Here is a 19,235-nt window from a genome sequence, read left to right on the forward strand (position 1 = left end):
CTAGCATTGCTTGTTGTGTGTGGAGTATGAAGTGTGTGAAGGTGTAACTGATTGATCCTGTTTGCCGTTCCTGCTAGGTAAAACATGCCAGCAGGCTGACCCCTGCGCCTCCAACCCCTGCGCCAATGGTGGCCAGTGCACCCCCTTCGAGTCCCACTACATCTGCGCCTGCACCCCATCCTTCTCAGGCCAGAACTGCAAGCAGGACGTCAATGAGTGTGCCCTGAGCCCATCGCCCTGTAAGAACGGTGGCGTGTGCATCAATGAGGTGGGCTCCTACCACTGCCGCTGCCCACAGGAGTACACTGGCAAGCACTGCGAGGCCCTCTATGTGCCCTGCAACCCCTCGCCCTGCCACAATGGGGGCACCTGTGTGCAGAAAGGGGACACCTCCTATGAGTGCACCTGCCTTCCAGGTATGCCCCTCCCCAACTTCTTCCTCTCAGCATCACTGTTACCACACCACCAAGCGGAGGCTCTCCACCACGAGCGAGAGCGGAGGGTGTGATGGCTTAGGGTGTTTTCAGTTAGTCTGGCAACATCACAAGCAGTACAGCAAAATCCGGGGATCTGGAGGCACTACGTCAGTTTGTACTTAGTGAGACAAATGCCGAAGCCTGTGCCAAGTTGGGCCTTAAATACTGGCAAAGTTTCGAAATGGCTGTGAACCTTCTTTCCCTCAAAAATTGTTAAGTAAAGTGTCAGTTTAACTGTTAAGTGTCAGCTGCCGGGGTGTAAACAAGGGTCCTGGATCAAGCTGTGGGTGCATGCACGGACATGCTCACGTGTGTGCGTGTGTGTGTGCGTGTATGCGCGAGTGTGTGAGAGAGAGAGAAAGCGGTGGAGCAGGAAGACGCTGGGCCTTATCAGGAGGAAACGCCTGAGCAACAACATCCTCCCATCAGAGTCAACTGGCAGACGGGGCAGGGGCCGAGACCTGCACCCGCTGAGCGGGGCGTTGTGCGGACCGCATCCCCAAACCTGGGCCCCTCCCGGACCTGTTGTGAGGGTGTCTGCTGTCATGGAGCCCAGCTCAGCCTGGCTCATTCTGCCACTGTGAGAAACAGAGCCGAGTTACTTTCCCCCAGTTTGTAGCTGGTACTTTGGGGCGGGTAAAGTCGGTCATTGTTAAATCCAGTATCAATTGTTTTCTGGTTCTTCGTTTTGAAGTGGCACTCTTGCATTGTTGAGTTCAGCAGAGATTTCAGAGATTACACAACTCAAACCTAAACAGCACAACAAACACTCCATTACACATTACTGTACCTAGTTTTGAAGCATAATTTTTTTACAGTCATCAGCAAAATACCCTTTGTGTTAAACATCTTTTTTCTTCTTTTTCTGGTGTCTTTTTTTCTGTAGTGTGTAATTTTCTGGGTAGATTACAGTCATTAAAATAGAGGAAACTTTGTTCATGGTGGTTTTTGCTGCTATTTTTTCATGAGTCTCTGGAAGGGCACAGCAGAAAACCATTGTGTTTTTACTGTGTTATAAATTCTCCTCTCTCTGCCTGATGGCTCAGAAGTACTGTGTCATGCAGCAAGATACGCCAGTAGGGCAGGTGGTTGATTAGAAACACGACCGGGCTGATATCAGTCACACCCTGTTGATAAGCACTATCTTGAGCAAGGTGTCGGCAGCGTTCAAGGGTCAGAACTGTCCCAGCCCCTCCAGATGAGCCCTTTGAAGTGTTATGACTAAACTGAGCGTGCCCCCAATGGGAGTCTCAAAATGATTTTCACACGCTGAAAACTGCCACTGTTCACAGTGTATGTGCTGTGTCTTTCCTGTTCAGTTAAAAGAACAATACCGACTACTATCCATCTGGCACACATGAGCAATCGCGGCTGTGAAGACAACATGGTTAATCTGTGATAAATGCACAGTTAATTGGTAACCCGCCCACAGGTCTGTCTCGTGGTTGTCTGTGCTGGAATTCAGTCAGAGAGACTGCCAGGCAGCCTGGTTTGAAGATTAATCTGGAAGCAGGGAGTGAATGACACATCCCGACACACATCATTGTATTGTCATTGTAAGACATTTCCATAAACTGGAGAGAGGCCATCTTGATTAAAATAAGGTTTGGCACAGAGGTGAGTAACGGGGGGGGGGGGTCCTCTGTGTGGTGTTTCTCACTAGGTTTCACTGGCCAGAACTGTGAGCACAACATCGATGACTGCCCTGACCACCGCTGTCAGAATGGGGGCACATGCGTGGATGGGGTTAACACCTACAACTGCCAGTGCCGTCCGGATTGGACAGGTAGCCTGCGACCCCTCTGCCTGCTCCCAAAGTCTATATTATTCTTCACCAAAGCCCTGTGGTTTTTTTTTATTATTTAACCATTTTCGTGACGGTGTCATCCTGCGCCTCCTCCAGGTCAGTTCTGCACGGAGGATGTAGATGAGTGCCAGCTGATGCCCAATGCGTGCCAGAACGGCGGCACGTGCCACAACACGCATGGCGGCTACCACTGTGTCTGCGTCAATGGCTGGACAGGCGACGACTGCAGTGAGAACATCGACGACTGTGCCAGCGCTGCCTGCTACCCGGGTGCTATCTGCCATGACCGTGTGGCCTCCTTCTTCTGCGAGTGTCCCCACGGCCGCACGGGTGAGGGGCTCTGTCTCTTTGCCTTCAGAGACGGCAAAGAGCAAATCACATAGCTATCTGAAAAATTAGCGTTTGTTTTCCTTTACCTTCACTGTGTAACATGAATGTGTATTGGGCACTCTCTGTTTGTTGGAGTCATTCATTGTAGGAACAAATGCACTTGACAGTGAACTTAAAGGAAGGCATTTAGTATTGGACCAAAATTAGTGGCCTGTATTGGGCAGATTTGAACACTAGGCACTAACCTCATCAGTGTAGAAGAGGAATACACTTTACATTGATGTCTGATTGGTTCAACCCATTTCAGGTCTGCTCTGTCACCTTGATGACGCCTGCATCAGCAACCCTTGCCAGAAGGGCTCCAACTGCGACACAAACCCCGTCAATGGCAAAGCCATCTGCACCTGCCCGCCCGGGTACACGGGGTCTGCCTGCAACCAGGACATCGACGAGTGTTCTTTGGGTGAGTGCCAGGACGTGCCAGTACCCCTTCATGCTTGGGCTAATCAACATAGCAGTACTGTAAATTGTGCATGCCATTTACATGGTACCTGACCCCCTGGAGGGTGGATGGGAAAATGTGAACTGCACCTCCTTGTTTCAGGTGCGAACCCATGCGAGCATGGAGGGCGGTGCCTGAACACCAAAGGCTCCTTCCAGTGCAGGTGCCTGCAGGGTTACACTGGGCCCCGCTGTGAGCTGGACGTCAATGAGTGCATGTCCAACCCCTGCATGAATGACGCCACCTGTCTGGACCAGATTGGAGGATTCCACTGCATCTGTATGCCAGGTGAGTTCAGCCCATGGACCATACCACTGTCAGCAGAGGGGGGTGTTGGGTGCATTGTCTGTACTGTAGCACTTTTTATAGGAGGAGCCTTTATCTTTTTGGCCGCAACTAAACACGTCTAGAGACAGCAGTGCCTCCCACATAATATTGCCAGCATCTACGGTTCCCGTTAAGTAGCAGCAGTACGTTGTTCTACCACTCGATAGTACATGTCCTAATAAGGAGTGAGGCAACCACTGGCTGTTATGAGCCCAACAAGACTTTGCTCATCAAATCAGCAAGTCACTGATTTGGGCGTAGAAGAAGAAGAGCGTAGCATTTTTCAGCTTGTAATCTTTGCTGAGGGTGAGCTAGACCAGGGTGCCAGCCTCTCTGAGTAAGGCTGAATACTGTCTCTCAATGGTCAGGTTACGAGGGAGTGTTCTGCCAGATCAACATAGATGAGTGTGCCAACATGCCCTGCCTGAACAATGGAAAGTGCATCGACAGGATCAACGCCTTCCACTGCGAGTGTCCCACAGGTGAGGGGGAGGGGGGTCGATTATGCCACCTGACAGACATGGCTGAGGGAAGCTGTAATCTGCACTCAGACAGGCTCTGAATTGGTGGAAAATCCATTCGCTGAGTGATTCAAACAACAGCGTTAGTAAGTGGGCAAAGTTAGAGATTTTAAGATCTTACGTGTGTATGTGTGCAGAGTGTAAGAGCGGCCCTCAATAACCTCAGTGCAGGAAGCGACTGTTTTTTTAACCACCTCCGGTTGACAGTGTGTAATTCAGAGGGTTTCTGAAGAGACGTGATTTGAAGTTCTTGCTGGGTGAGCACAGAGACATTTGTTTTCCTGGGAAAGAAAATGTAGGCAGAGGGTTGGAGAGAGAAGAATTGTACTTCTTAATCTTTTATTGTTTATGTCTGCATTGGCATGCCAGTGGAGCAAAATTATTTGCCAGGAAAAATAGTTGGAGGCTTCCAAAGGAGGATCAAAGGTGGATGAGAGGGAGAAGGAGGCCTCTTCCTGTTGATGGACTTGAATCAGGATCCTGGGGCATTAATGCAGCAGGCATGACAGTGAGCACAAGGCCTTACCTCCCAAAGGGTCCCACGCTTTTAGAATGGGGGATGGGGGCCCTGAATGGGGCGACTGTGGAGCTGTGGCAGCGCTGAGCACACAGACAGTTAATCTCTATGCGGGGGGGGGGCTTGGGGTTCTCCTTCGCCACTGCTTAACATGGAAATGAGCCACTCCGAGAGCTGGCCCAAGCTGCCCTGCCATTCAGCCGCGTACGCACCATATCCATGGAAACGCACAGTGTAGCCTCGGAAATGTCAGATCCCAGAGGCCCCCGAGAAAATCCAATGCCGCTCAACTGGGAGGCAGTTTGAGCAGGAATGACCATTTGCCACTGAGACTGCATATGGCTCGTAGCTTTACATCCACTTGAATAGCAGGTGAATATGAAAAGATGCCACTGTGAGGAGAACGTTCCCAGAGTCTTCCGGGATTCATTTATGTTGGGGGAAAATCATTAAGTTGCTTGTAAATTAAATGCCCTCCCAGAGCTGCCTTGTGTAAATTGTAACCAGCATTTGCTGACCTGCTCTAAGTAGGAGTACTGTACCTTTAAGTACTAGACTCCCAATTAAGAAGAAAGATAAGAACAGCTAATGAAAAGGGAAAGCCCACTGGTTGCTTCTGAAAGACAGTTTGAATGGCAGGGGTCAGAGGTCAAGCGGAGCTAGGGCATTCCGTGCACTGGGTGGGAGCGTATATTGTGATGGAAAAGTTTGGGGGGACAAAGAGGGAAAGCGAGTCATCTCTCCGTTGGTTTGAAAAGACAGTTCTCCCTTTGTCCAGTGCTCCCAGTTATGAGGCTGTGGAAGTTTTTTCCCCTATTTTTTCTGTAGTCTTTTTTAACTTAGGTTTGAGACTCCCCCCTCAGTGGCTTGCTGTTCTTTGAAGAGAACTCTTGGGATGGGTCTGAATGACTCTGGAGAGGCCACGGTCATCCCAAGAGTTTCCATTTTCCCTTTGACTCCTTACCAATCTTCCCGCTTGCTTTCCCAGGTTTCTCTGGGAACCTGTGCCAGGTGGACATCGATGAGTGCGCCAGCACACCTTGCAAGAATGGGGCCAAGTGCACAGATGGACCCAACAAGTACACCTGTGAATGTGCTGAAGGTACAGGGATCACATATACACACGCACACACGGGGGACCCAGCTCTGCTCCGATTATGAGTGTGACCATCACATCTCCATCCCCTTCCTTCACCCCCTGTTTCCCCTCAGGCTACACTGGCCCCCACTGCGAGACAGACATAGATGAATGTTACTCAGACCCCTGCCACTACGGGACCTGCAAGGATGGTCTGGCCACCTTCACCTGCTACTGCAGACCGGGCTACACTGGCCGCCTCTGTGAGACCAATATCAATGAGTGCCAGAGCCAGCCGTGCCAGAATGGGGGCACCTGCCAGGACCGGGAAAACTCCTACATCTGCACCTGCCCCAAGGGCACCACAGGTGAGCCATGCACCTTTATGGACCTCTCCATACTCTTACCCCTAAAAGGGGGGCTTCTCTCTCTGACAATACTTAGTGAAATACCTACAAGTGGTAATGTTAGTGTCACAGCTCACCCTTGTCATTTTCTATGACATGACACATATCAATGTTGCTAGAACCTTACATGAACATGAATGTTTTTAGCTTTTATCTTTAGTTTTTGGCATTAATGGGTGGTAGTATAGCACAATGGTAAGGAACAGGTTGCTGATTGGAAAGGTTGCTGGTTCAGTTCCCTGCTGGGGCACTATTACCTTGGGCATGGGACCTAATACCTTGGGCATGGTACTCAACCCAGAAATGCCTTTGCAAATATCCATGTAAAAATTGTAGCCCATCTAAGTCACTATGGATAAGAGTGCCTGCTAAATAACAATAATTTATTTTAGTTTTATGTAAGATTTTTTTTGGTAACTCTAGCTGTCAGAACGTGGATTAAAGTTGTGTGAATCTCCAGGTTTTAACTGCGAGGTAAATCTGGACGACTGCAAGAACAAGCCGTGCGACTATGGGAAGTGCATCGACAAAATCAATGGCTACGAGTGCGCCTGCGAGCCGGGCTACACAGGTGAGAGCCGGGCGGGGCAGAGCCAGGCGGGGCAGAGCCGGGGTGTCCCCGGGGCACTGAGGTGGACAGGTGGCTGGCGGGCCTGCTTGGCAGCGGGCGGGTCTCGGCTTACCTGTGTCAAGTGAAGGAACAGTGACTCCCAGTCCCCAGTCTGGCACACAGACACGCAAGCCTCAGTTTTGTTCATTTACTGAAAAGATTTAATGACGCCTAGAGTTTAAAAAGCTTGAAAGTTGATCTTTTAAAAGCGGGGGGAACCTTTTTTTTTTTTTACAAACCTGTCTGATAAGGCAGGGCATTAAGAGAATGGTATTTCGAGTAATGCCAAAAACCTGATTTTATTTCTAGGCCGCTATTCAGAAGAAAATGATGCTTTTCAAACAGGTTTTGCTGGTTGCTTGCCACAAAGGCACATATCTAGTTTATGTTTGATGGTGGATGTGGGTGGTGGTGTTATAAATTGAAATGGGTAGCTACATGATCCTCATAGGAAATTAGGAGGAGGGTGTAGTTTGCTGTGTTGTTACCAAGGGTGTGTGTCTATAAGCTTCTTCAATTTTAGGATGTGAAATGAAAGGTTTCTAATTGAACCACCAGAATCCCTGAATATAAATCCCATTCAGTGATTCCCATGGGGATTGTGTTTCATGGCCCTGTCCGACTGCTTGGTGGGATCACAGAGGATGGGGGGGGGGGGTCGGTGGGCAGGCGGAGGCAGAGTGGAGCAGCTTCACCTGCTTAGCATCCCCTCCTAATGGAGCGAAGAGCTCAGCTCCTCCCACTGCTCCCCACTCCCATCCTCAATGGAGCCTTTCTTCAGCCGCGCTGTGTGTAGAGTTACACCCCTCCTCCCCCTATAAACCCTCTCTCTCAGACCTGAGAGGGGCTGGAATCTGTGACAAAAGTGCATTGTAATTTATGAAGCAGGCCGCCGCCCATTACCATTTTTAATTAATAAAGAGAAACGGGGCAAGGGTGCGGGGGTCTGGGTTAATTGCTACCCAGTCTTGTGTAAAATGAGGTCTGCCCTTCTGTCCCTGTAAACAAGCCACCGGTGAGCGACCAACCCCCCCCCTTTTGTCTTGGCTGAGCACGCTGCTGTGACAAGTTTGAGCTTGTGAGTGCTCCCTGTACATCATCAGCTTTTTCAGCTATAAGACTTACCATTAAGGAATGTTAGTAAAGAATTCGAGTTTCGGCCCGGGCTGTGTGAGTGAGGTGGTGGCGGGCGCTGCCGAAGGGGCCACGTTTTCCCCTGTTTGGAATGCCATTTCTGTTTCTGAGCGTAGCGCTGATGTTTTGCATCCTTCCCTTGCTTTCAGGAGTGATGTGTAACATCAACATTGATGAGTGCGCCTTCAACCCCTGCCACAACGGCGGCACATGCATCGACGGCATCAACAGCTTCGTCTGTGTGTGCCCAGAGGGCTACCACGACACCACCTGCCTTTCGCAGGTCAACGAGTGCATCAGCAACCCCTGCATCCATGGCCACTGTGAGGACGAGGTCAATGGGTGAGTCCGGGTGCCTCTTAAAAGTTGGGGGGGGGGGGGGGGGGGAGTTGTCTCACTAAATCAGATTTAGCTAGACAAAACAAGAGTTTAGAGACATGTTTGAGTCTTTAGCAGTTCCTCATTCCCCTCTTAGCTACAAGTGCATCTGCGACTCTGGCTGGAGTGGCCCCAACTGTGACATCAACAACAATGAGTGCGAGTCGAACCCCTGCATGAATGGGGGCACCTGCAAGGACATGACCAGCGGATATGTGTGCACCTGTCGCGCAGGGTTTAGCGGTCAGTATGCCCCCCGGCCCCATACCTGTGCATGGCTGTGTGTGCCCTCCAAACCTCAGTCTAACCCATGTGCTCTCTGAACCCTTCTGTTGTAGGTCCTAACTGCCAAACTAACATCAACGAGTGTGCTTCCAACCCATGCCTCAATCAGGGGACCTGCATTGATGATGTTGCTGGCTATAAGTGCAACTGCTTGCTGCCTTACACTGGTATGGGTTTGTTGTTCTTTAACAGTGGTGTTTCTGTGGCACACACTGGGACAGGAAGTGTTGTGTGGGAGGTGCGGGTGGGGGGCTTTGATATGTTTGCATTTGGAGTGTGTGTTTTTATGTTGTTGCTGTGGCACTCTGGGTCTTGGCAACTCTTTACAAGTCATGGGAGCGAAGGAAAAATTAGCTGTTTCAGTGAAGCCTACACTGCGAGCCTCAGCGGAAAGACTTCCTATTAGCCGGGTGAACCTCGGAAACTTTGGATTCACACTTGGCCTCTTTCACAATAACACGCTGACAAATATTTTTGTAATCGCAGTCTTTCTTATTTCTGTTGTGAGAGAAAACACTTGTACTGTTTTGGGCAAAAGGTTTTATTTTTTCTCAGTGTCATCTTTTCGGAAAAATCCACATGTCTGTCGGGCTGGAATAATACGCCAGTGCTGGTGTCGGGGTGGGAACTGCTGCTCGGTCCATTTCCTGTTTGCCCGCTTCCTGATTCCGGTCTCAGAGAACAGCAAAAGCCTGCACAATGTCAGGAAATTGTGTCGCGCTTCCTGCCCGGGCTAGTTGCTGTGGAAACGGGTAGTGGGGGGAGGAGTAGGATTTGGACTGACCCAAGCAACCTTTCAGAATGAATTTGCAGAGATGTCCAAGAACAACTACCACGGTGTAGTTGTCCAAAAATAGCATTTTAATTTCTCACTATTTGTAAACATGCTACTTCCATGTTGACAGTGTCAAAATGATAATGAAAGGTCACTTTAGTGCTATTAGTTTACTTTGAGTCAAGCACAGCAAATCCATAGTGTTGTTTTATTGTTTATTGTTTGTGAAATATTGATGTGTTCATTAACAACATGCATGATGTTTCTCTTAGGTGATCAGTGTCAGGACCTCTTGGCTCCCTGTGGCCCAAGGCCCTGTAAGAATGGGGGTGTGTGTCAGGAGTCTGAAGACTACGAGAGCTTCTCTTGCGTGTGTCCTGAGGGATGGCAAGGTGAGGAGGCGTGGTCCTTGCCCAACTCAAACTATGTCAGCTAGCAAGCATTTCCTCCAAATGCAGTAACTGCAGTCAGCCAGCAGATAGTGACTGTGCCAATAAGCAGTTTGTTAGCACTTAAGCAATTGTGTGAGTGTGCTGAAGCTCTCCTCTTCCCCCAACAGGCCAAACTTGTGAAATCGACATTAATGAGTGTGTGAAGAACCCCTGCCGCAATGGCGCCACCTGCCACAACACCATAGGCAGCTACCAGTGCAGCTGCAGGGTGGGCTTCACCGGCCCAAAGTGCGAGACAGACATTGACGACTGCAAGCCGAGTGAGTGCGAGCTCGCGGGTTTACATCACGTTACATCACGAGTCCCTTTTCCGAGGCCACTCACCTGACAAACTCTTCCCCGTCTCTCCACCCCTCAGACCCCTGCAGCAACGGAGGCCTCTGCAGAGATGAGGTGGCTGGCTTTGTCTGCACCTGCCTGCCTGGCTTCCGTGGGCTCAAGTGTGAGGAGGACATCAACGAGTGCGACAGCAACCCTTGCAAGAATGGGGCCAACTGCACCGACTGTGTCAACAGCTACACCTGCACCTGCCCGGCTGGCTTCAGCGGAATCCACTGTGAGAACAACACCCCCGACTGCACTGAGAGGTATGACCCCCTCACCCCCACATTCACACAAGAGAGTACAGTAGCATTTAAGTAGCATAGACCATGCTACAACCTGACTGACGGAGTCTCACAATCTCCTCCTCTCTACATATGGCTTTGTTTGTGTTTATCCTCTGCTGCCCCTTCTGGTTGAAAAGTGCATTACAGCTAGGTTGCAGGACCTTGTCTCTAACTGAGCTTATCACACACAAAACCTGTTCATGGCTTACGGGCTCTTGATAAACTCTAACAGCTGATGTGATTGTGAACACGGCAATAAAATGATTTCAACATGTTTGTTCAGTGACCTGTGTTGGGTCTGCTTGTCCCTGCCTGGAGATGCTGCAGCAGATAGCTTGATGAGCTTTGTCTTTGCTTGCGCTCCCAGCTCCTGCTTCAATGGCGGCACCTGTGTGGACGGCATCAACACCTTCACCTGCCTGTGCCCGGCTGGCTTTACTGGCAGCTACTGCCAGCACGACATCAACGAGTGCGACTCCAAGCCCTGCATGAATGGAGGCACATGCCAGGACAGCTACGGGACCTACAAGTGCACCTGCCCCCACGGTTACACAGGACTCAATTGCCAGGTAAACAGCCAGCCTTTAGGCCCCCTGAGCCGCCCGGCCCTCGGTGCCATGCCTTCCTGAGGACTTCCTTCCTGAGCAGGGGACACACTGACACAGCCTCGTTTCATTACAGAACCTGGTGCGCTGGTGTGACTCGTCGCCTTGTAAGAACGGCGGCTCGTGTTGGCAGAAGGGGTCCTCCTACAGCTGCGAGTGCCCGAGTGGCTGGACAGGCCTGTACTGTGATGTGCCTGGTGTCTCCTGTGAGGTGGCGGCCAAGCAGCAAGGTAACATGGACCGGCCGGAGGTGTGCACGTGTGTGTCTGTGTGTGTGTGAAAGAGAGTAAAGAGGTCTGTACCATCCCCTTTGCTTGACCTGTGTCGTCCTGTGACGTAACGTGGGCTAACCAGAGACGTGTGTGTGTGTGTGAGAGAGAGAGAGAGAGAGAGAGAGAGAGAGAGAGAGGTCTGTTGCAAGAAAGAGAGGGGGGCCTGTTGCAAGAAAGAGAGGGGGGCCTGTGCCATCCTTTTCACTCCTGACCAGAGTGCCAATACTGAGGTACGTTCCCCTGTCTTCTCCAGGTGTGGATGTTGCTCACCTGTGCAGGAACTCGGGCCAGTGCCTGGACGCTGGCCACACTCACTACTGCCGCTGCCAAGCGGGCTACACAGGCAGCTACTGCGAGGAGCAGGTGGACGAGTGTTCCCCCAACCCTTGCCAGAACGGAGCCACTTGCACCGACTACCTGGGAGGGTACACCTGTGAGGTAAATGGCCACACCCTCTCTCTTGCCATTGCTCTAACCAAACCAAGCCGATGTCCTTCATCCCAGGCTTGTTAATACCAATCTCCAGTGTAGTCGTTTGCACTGAAGAGTGCTGAAACAGCCAGGTGGACAGAAATGTGTGTTTTGTGTTAGCCACTGATCTCCTTTGCTCCCTCTCCCTCTCTCTCCCTTCACCTTTCTCTTCCTCCTTCCCTCTTTATCCCTCTCTCTCTCTCCCTTTCTCCCCGTCTCTCTCAGTGTGTGCCAGGGTATCACGGGGTGAACTGCTCCCACGAGATCAACGAGTGCCTCTCCATGCCCTGTCAGCACGGAGGGACCTGCATCGACCTGATCAATACCTACAAATGCTCCTGTCCCCGGGGGACCCAAGGTCAAGCCCCCCTCTCACAGCTCCACTCTGTCTCCACGCTTAATTAATTAGGGCTTAACAATAACCAACACCTGTCTATAAATCTATCCTGGGGGATACAAGATTGATTTTTAGAAACACACAAAGAAACATTTATATTCACCTAAGTCTTTTATCTGGGGCATCTAATTTCCTTTATTTGCAAGAGATTTTTTTCTTGAAATGTGGCAGATCAAGTCTAGCATGATATTATCCTATTGTCCCTTATGTGGTTCGTTCGAAGGGCATGTTGCTTTATAGAGCTTTGGTGAACAGTTGTCCTGACAACTCGATTAAGGTGATAGTTGTCCTGCTGAAATGCTGACCATGTCTGCCCTGTCCAGGCGTCCACTGCGAGATCAATGTGGACGATTGCAACCCTGCCACTGACCCCGTCACACACGAGCCCAAGTGCTTCAACAACGGCAAGTGCGTGGACCGCGTTGGGGGCTACCATTGCATCTGCCCACCTGGCTATGTGGGCGAGCGCTGTGAGGGTGATGTAAATGAGTGCCTGTCGGACCCCTGTGACCCGCACGGCACCTACAACTGCATCCAGCTCACCAACAGCTACCGCTGCGAGTGCCGCACTGGCTACACAGGTACAGCCCCCTCAGCCAAAAGCAGCCGTTTTGTTTCCGTCTTTGTCTAGTTTCCACCTTAATAATGGAATATAACGTTGATTTGTATGTTGTTGACTGTGCTAGTGAAGTGTGGCTCATGGTTGATTTCTCTTGTGTCTCCGCAGGGCAGCGTTGTGACACGATATTTGACGGCTGTAAAGAGAGGCCCTGTCGCAATGGGGGCACGTGCGCTGTGGCCAGCAACACCCCCCAGGGCTTTATCTGCAAGTGTCCACCGGTAAGTTCACGGCTGCAGCACTCCACTAAAGGAACAAACGGCATCCAGTTCCTTATACGGTTTATCTGTTAGCATTAGTTTAGCATAGCTTTGCTCTGTAAGCCACTCGTGCCCACCCCTTCCTGAAAATCCCAAAATTGAATGAGCATAGAACTGAGTGGTTCTCCTTTCCCCGTGCAGGGCTACACTGGCGCTACCTGTGAGTACGACTCACAGTCGTGCGGGAGCCTGCAGTGCCGCAATGGGGGCACCTGTGTCTCGGGCCACAAGAGCCCGCGCTGCCTGTGCCCGGACACCTACACGGGGCCCGAGTGCCAGTACCCCGTGGACAGCCCCTGCATCAGCAACCCTTGCTACAATGGGGGCACGTGCGAGTACACAGCTGAGGCACCCTTCTACCACTGCGTCTGCCCCACCAACTTCAATGGCCTGCTCTGCCACATCCTTGACTACACCTTCCCCGGCGGCTTCGGCCGCGATATCACTCCGCCGCCTGAGGTGGCTGGCGTCAGCTGTGAGATTCCGCAGTGCGAGGAGCGCCGTGGCAACAAGATCTGTGACTCGCTGTGCAACAACCATGCGTGTGCCTGGGATGGCGGCGACTGCTCGCTAAACTTCAATGACCCCTGGAAGAACTGCAGCGCTGCGCTGCAGTGCTGGCGCTACTTCAACGATGGCAAGTGTGATGAACAGTGTGACAGCGCCGGCTGCCTGTACGATGGCTTTGACTGCCAGAACCTGGAAGGCCAGTGCAAGTGAGTGGCAGCCATTAATCCTGATCTGCAGCACCACCAAATGAGCTGTGCTTCAGTCAGTAGATTACTTTACATTATTGGCATTTAGCAGACACTTATCTAGAGCAGGTTATATAGATTACAATGTCCATTTCCCTGTCTGCATTATCTCAAGTGAATGTACACAAAAAAGAGATGCACACCACTGCAGACTGAAGCAGGAGAAATATGCCCATTTATAACTTACATAGGTTACAGTTTTATCTAATTGTTATCCATTTATATAGCTGGATATTCTGAGTTAAGTATGTTGCCCAGGGCTACAGCAGCAGTGCCTCAGCAGGGAATCAAACCAGCAACCTTTTGGTTACGAGACCATACTACTATGCTACACTGCGACCATAGAGCTGTTCTCTGATGAACTGTACCTTAAGTGGTGTTTGTGCATTTATTTTATGATCATTTGCATGCCCTTCCCTCCCACAGCCCCCTCTATGACCAATACTGCAAGGACCACTACGCAGATGGCCACTGCGACCAAGGCTGCAACAATGCCGAGTGCGAGTGGGACGGCCTGGACTGCGCCAACAACATGCCGGAGAAGCTGGCGGACGGGCGGCTGGTGTTGGTGGTGCACATCCTGCCGGAACAGCTGAAGAACAACTCGTTTGGCTTCCTGCGCGAGCTGAGTCGCGTGCTGCACACCAACGTGGTGTTCCGCAAGGACAGCAACGGTGAGCTCATGGTCTACCCCTACTACGGCAACGAGCAGGAGCTCAAGAAGCACAACATCAAGCGCTCAGCCGACAGTTGGACCGAGATCCCCGGCAAGGTCCTGAGCAAGGTGAAGAAGAGCATGTACAGCGTGGTGAGCGCCAAACGGAGGGAGCTGGACCAGATGCAGATCAAAGGGTGGGTCTGTGCCCGAACTGGGTCTGATCGGAGACTGCGGGGCGTTCGCCCAACTGGGGATGTTGCTTCTAGCAGACCCGAGCTGCCCCCTTTTGCCCTGACAAGCACTGTTTCTGACAGGTCAGAGGTTTTAACCTTTTCCTGTCTCTCCTCCCCCAGGTCAGTGGTGTACTTGGAGATTGACAACCGGCAGTGCTACCAGCAGTCCACAGAGTGTTTCCAGAGTGCGACAGATGTGGCCGCCTTCTTGGGGGCTCTCGCCTCCAGCGGCAACCTCAACGTCCCCTACGTCATAGAAGCTGTCACTAGTAAGTCCTCAGCTCCTGTCTCAAATGTACACACATGCCACAGCACTGTAGTCCACTAGACCCCTTCACCCCCATTCCCAACACATGCACACAATCATAAATAAAGTTCCCCCTCTCACACATACACTCCTCACCCCCATCTTCTTTCAAGAATCACTCACAGTACTCTTTGAAGGTCTCTTTGATATCCAACAATACAAGAAACACAATTAGCCTGTATAAGTAATCAATCCCGGTGTTGAAAATCACTGGAAATAGGCTCCAAAACAGTTAATTGCTGTAAATAAACACAACCCCCCCCCCCCACACACACACACACACACACACACACACACACATCTCTCTTTCCCTCAGATGAAGGAGTGCTGCAACCTTCCCCTGGTTGAGTGTAATACCAGGACTTAATGTATCTCTAAGGGTTTGGGTGGGGAGAGTTTATCATTTCAAAATCGTTAGTGGGGAAAAAAAAGAAAAGGAAAAATTGATCGGGAGTGTGCTAGAAGTTGGGAGACTTTGTTATCTTGAAAATCCGAATAAATCCTTCGTCTTTACAGCTTAAAGCGTGCGCAGTAATTTGAAGTTCATTAATCCCTCCTTTTTCTCCCTTAAAGAAGAAATGGTAAAGTTGTCTCCCAGTACACTGGGCTGGAGAGGAGGAGGGGGCGGGGTTTTTGTGCCTCTTTTTGTGGAGAAGTGGTTAGCTATTCTGATTATTAGCGAATGAAACGACCTTGTTTTACAAACCATCTGGCCATCACCAGTGTGAGCAAATAGGGCGATTCGCTGTGCCGGATTCAAAAAAGCTAGCAGGGTGAGGGTGCGCTCTTTTCCTGGTCTGGCTCTGCACCCCGACTGTTTCCGTCCCAGTATTTTTTTGGGGCTCAGCGAACCCCCCGGACTCATCTGACATGCTGTCATTCCCTCTCCCAGGCGAAAACGTGACGGAGCCCACCCAGGAGCTGTACCCCATCTACGTTGTGCTGGTGGGGCTGGCCATGCTGGCCATCATCGGTGTCGGGGTGGTGGTGTCCCGCAAGCGGCGGCGTGAACACGGCCAGCTCTGGTTCCCCGAGGGATTCAAGGTCAGCGAGCCCAGCAAGAAGAAGAGGAGGGAGCCGGTCGGCGAGGATTCGGTGGGACTGAAGTAAGTGCACCATCTCGCTCCTTTTTCTAAGCCCCCCCCCCACTTACTCTAGTGACACTGTATGTCTCACAGTGGTAGGGGAGGAGGGGGTGTTGTGCGTGTGTTACAATGTTTAAATCATTTTACTGATGAGCACATAACGGGTTGAGGTATTGGGGCAAGCACAGTAGCTGACGTGAATGGGAATAGCTGGGAGTTCATTCATGCTTTGTCTGCAGTATGTGGTCACAGTGGGGTAGGATCAAGGTAGCATTCCTCCTGCTCTGACCATGTAATTAAGAGTCTTGGGTTTTTTTTTGCCCTGTGAAACAGGCCACTGAAGAACTCCTCCGACATTTCTCTGATGGACGACAACCAGAACGAGTGGGGAGAGGAGCCATCAGACATCAAGCGCTTCAGGGTGAGAGGGGCGGCTTTCTAAAGGAGCAGAGGGTGCTTTAGTCAAGCAGAAAGATGACTTCACATATACTGTGTAGTAGTGTGTTAACTACTGTCCTGAAAGAGTTACAGTTAGAAGTATCAAATTTAACATCAAAACGGTTAGTTTTGTGTTTTTTTAGTGTTTTTCGGGGGCAGATCTTTGGTTTCTTTGATGCTATGTAAATCACTGGTATCCACTAATAATGCATTTGCAGTGAGAAGACGTTTGGGCATTGGCGTACACTAGCACAATGTGGGAACTGGGTTAGCCGAGTGGCTAGGATGCAGACATGTCTGGTGGCGTCCAGCGCACGTTGGTTCACGGGCTCACAGCTTGGTTTTTCCTGTAGTTTGAGGAGCAGGCGATGCTGGACCTGGACGATCAGACAGACCGGCGGCAGTGGACCCAGCAGCACCTAGACGCGGCCGACTTGCGCATCCCCACCATGGCTCCTACTCCTCCCCAGGGCGAAATCGACAATGACTGCATGGACGTCAACGTGCGCGGTCCAGGTACACCACATTACATTACCTTACAGGCATTTAGCTGTGGATAAGATCATCTGCTACTTACATAGGTTACAATTTTTATATGTTGCACGTTTATACAGCTGGACACCTACTGAGGCAATTGTGGGTTAAATACCTTGCCCAGCAGTACAGCAGCAGTGCCCCAGCAGAGACTCTTACCAGCAACCTTATGGTTATGAGCCCTGCTCCTTACCACTATGCTGCACCGCCACCATGCACATCACATCCGTCCCTTTCATGTGGTCATACCGCAAGTACGCTTGGACAATTCATTAAAGCCAGGCCTTATTCTGTGATAGCTTCAGAAAATACCAATGCTGCTTTACACATTACGTCCAGCGATTCATCTCCAGTGTTATCAAGGTGGCAGCATGGTGCTTTCCATTTATCGAACAGACTGAGAGAAGCATCACCATTGCTGCCTGGTGAGCCGTGTCTGAGAACGGGCTCAGGGTGTGATCACGGCTCAGCATCCATGCTGACTTTCTGAGCCGGTTCTGAGAATTTGCAGAGTTTAGTAACTGAGCGCATGCAGTGAGTGGGAGTAACTAATGCCCCGTAGCCCTGAGGGCGGGGAGATGCACTTCAAAGCATCATGCTGAAGGCTGGGACCCCCTGGGAGAGCTGCTACACGTTCTCAGGTTAATAATATGCCCTCCAACGTTTCTTCCCTCCGATTCCACTTTATTAATAAAACAATATTGGTATAAACATTTTGTTAAATAACCCCCCCAGGAGTGTTTTAAAAAAAAAATCAGATGGAGCTCCTTGGCAAGCTCCTTAGGTGGATCAATGCACTGGAGTTGAAGGCGTGTGGGAGACTTGGGACGTGCCTTTCTTTTGAAGAGCTGTCAGCGTCGACAGGCCCAGCTACAGCTCCAGCACAATAATTCTCTTCCCTTTTTTTTTTTTTTTTTTTTTTTTTTGGCAGCCCAGGTCTCAAAAACCTGGACCTTACACCCCCCCTCCCCAGCTCCTGGTGTTTCTACAGCACTTAAAAAAGGAGCTTGATCAGTAGCTGTTACTGGCAGGATCCCAGATGATTCACAGGGGCGAACAAATCAAACCTTCTTTGTTTTGATTGATTTGTGGAAGTTGAGCTCCTTGGCGTCGTGTCAGGTATCTGAGCCTTGACTCTCCTGTGCGGCATCTTCCTGCTGGTGCTGATGTGTGTTCTCTTGCTCTCTCTCTGTCTTTCTCTGTTTGCCCTCCCCTCCCTGTAGATGGCTTCACTCCCCTCATGATAGCGTCCTGCAGTGGCGGGGGCCTCGAGACAGGCAACAGCGAGGAAGAGGAGGACGCCTCTGCCAATGTTATCTCTGACTTCATATACCAGGGCGCCAACCTCCACAACCAGACAGACCGCACGGGTGAGACAGCCCTGCACCTCGCCGCCCGCTATGCTCGCTCCGATGCCGCTAAACGCCTGCTGGAGTCCAGCGCCGATGCCAATGTCCAGGACAACATGGGCCGCACCCCACTCCATGCCGCAGTGGCAGCCGACGCACAGGGGGTCTTTCAGGTACCGTGCTCTTGCACACCCACACACGGGTGCACATAGGACCATGACTGAACTATGGCAGTGCTGCATTAAAAATAACTGTCCCGGGGACAAGTGTTCGCTCAGAGGCCTGCGCGTTCACCATGGTTTGTATGGCCTTAAATGCAGCCTGTGCCATGACCCTAGCCTTACGTCACGGACACATATTGTGAGTTGTCTTTGTCCGGCACAGTTCAATACATGTACATGTCATCAGGTGTGGGCAAGTCCTTTTGTATTGGTCATGAATATTTTATCACTTTGTAGTTGTGCTGAAGTATCTCCCACACATAGAGATTTAAAATGGACATTGAAGAATGCTGTCTGTACCTGTGTTGTGATTTGATGCCCTAAAAACACTTACACCATGTTCTTGACTCGGTCTTAATGCTGTCTCTGGTGTAACGTGCCTATGCTTGTTGATAACTCCTGTAGATCCTGATCCGGAACCGGGCCACGGACCTGGATGCTCGCATGCACGATGGCACCACCCCCCTGATCCTGGCAGCTCGGCTGGCTGTGGAGGGCATGGTGGAGGAGCTCATCAACTGCCATGCTGACGTCAATGCCATCGATGACTTCGGTAACGTGGCCCGCTTGCTCAGCCTTACCCCCCCCCCTCCGAAAGCACAGATACAGCTTTTCAGGAGCCCTTAGAGCTTACAAAAATGGAGCTATGGAGGGTAAATGCCTGTGGTTGTTCCTCAGCTGGATGTCTAAATTTGTATTGAAATCTGACTCTTGTCTGTACAGGCAAGTCTGCCCTGCATTGGGCTGCAGCTGTGAATAATGTGGATGCTGCCATGGTGCTGCTGAAGAATGGGGCCAACAAGGACATGCAGAACAACAAGGTG

General features: G+C 50.9%; 1 protein-coding gene across 1 annotated transcript in view; it reads left to right on the plus strand.

Moving 5' to 3' along the window:
• The window catches only part of notch1a (notch receptor 1a), a 37,947-nt gene that overhangs the window by 15,682 nt on the left and 3,030 nt on the right, over positions 1 to 19,235 (plus strand). Inside the window, exons 4-33 of the mRNA XM_036528210.1 lie at positions 78 to 416; positions 2,140 to 2,262; positions 2,380 to 2,613; positions 2,921 to 3,076; positions 3,218 to 3,403; positions 3,811 to 3,924; positions 5,469 to 5,582; positions 5,693 to 5,926; positions 6,426 to 6,536; positions 7,859 to 8,051; positions 8,185 to 8,330; positions 8,426 to 8,539; positions 9,420 to 9,539; positions 9,707 to 9,859; positions 9,958 to 10,186; positions 10,575 to 10,776; positions 10,889 to 11,042; positions 11,338 to 11,522; positions 11,781 to 11,913; positions 12,276 to 12,533; positions 12,680 to 12,792; positions 12,973 to 13,547; positions 14,013 to 14,438; positions 14,598 to 14,746; positions 15,677 to 15,890; positions 16,203 to 16,290; positions 16,661 to 16,823; positions 18,065 to 18,363; positions 18,817 to 18,964; positions 19,135 to 19,232. Of these exons, the coding sequence (XP_036384103.1) occupies positions 78 to 416; positions 2,140 to 2,262; positions 2,380 to 2,613; positions 2,921 to 3,076; positions 3,218 to 3,403; positions 3,811 to 3,924; positions 5,469 to 5,582; positions 5,693 to 5,926; positions 6,426 to 6,536; positions 7,859 to 8,051; positions 8,185 to 8,330; positions 8,426 to 8,539; positions 9,420 to 9,539; positions 9,707 to 9,859; positions 9,958 to 10,186; positions 10,575 to 10,776; positions 10,889 to 11,042; positions 11,338 to 11,522; positions 11,781 to 11,913; positions 12,276 to 12,533; positions 12,680 to 12,792; positions 12,973 to 13,547; positions 14,013 to 14,438; positions 14,598 to 14,746; positions 15,677 to 15,890; positions 16,203 to 16,290; positions 16,661 to 16,823; positions 18,065 to 18,363; positions 18,817 to 18,964; positions 19,135 to 19,232 (5,771 nt within the window). The remainder of the gene's footprint in view (positions 1 to 77; positions 417 to 2,139; positions 2,263 to 2,379; positions 2,614 to 2,920; positions 3,077 to 3,217; positions 3,404 to 3,810; positions 3,925 to 5,468; positions 5,583 to 5,692; positions 5,927 to 6,425; positions 6,537 to 7,858; positions 8,052 to 8,184; positions 8,331 to 8,425; positions 8,540 to 9,419; positions 9,540 to 9,706; positions 9,860 to 9,957; positions 10,187 to 10,574; positions 10,777 to 10,888; positions 11,043 to 11,337; positions 11,523 to 11,780; positions 11,914 to 12,275; positions 12,534 to 12,679; positions 12,793 to 12,972; positions 13,548 to 14,012; positions 14,439 to 14,597; positions 14,747 to 15,676; positions 15,891 to 16,202; positions 16,291 to 16,660; positions 16,824 to 18,064; positions 18,364 to 18,816; positions 18,965 to 19,134; positions 19,233 to 19,235) is intronic.

Source organism: Megalops cyprinoides, chromosome 5, assembly GCF_013368585.1.
Source record: "Megalops cyprinoides isolate fMegCyp1 chromosome 5, fMegCyp1.pri, whole genome shotgun sequence".
NCBI lineage: Eukaryota > Metazoa > Chordata > Actinopteri > Elopiformes > Megalopidae > Megalops > Megalops cyprinoides.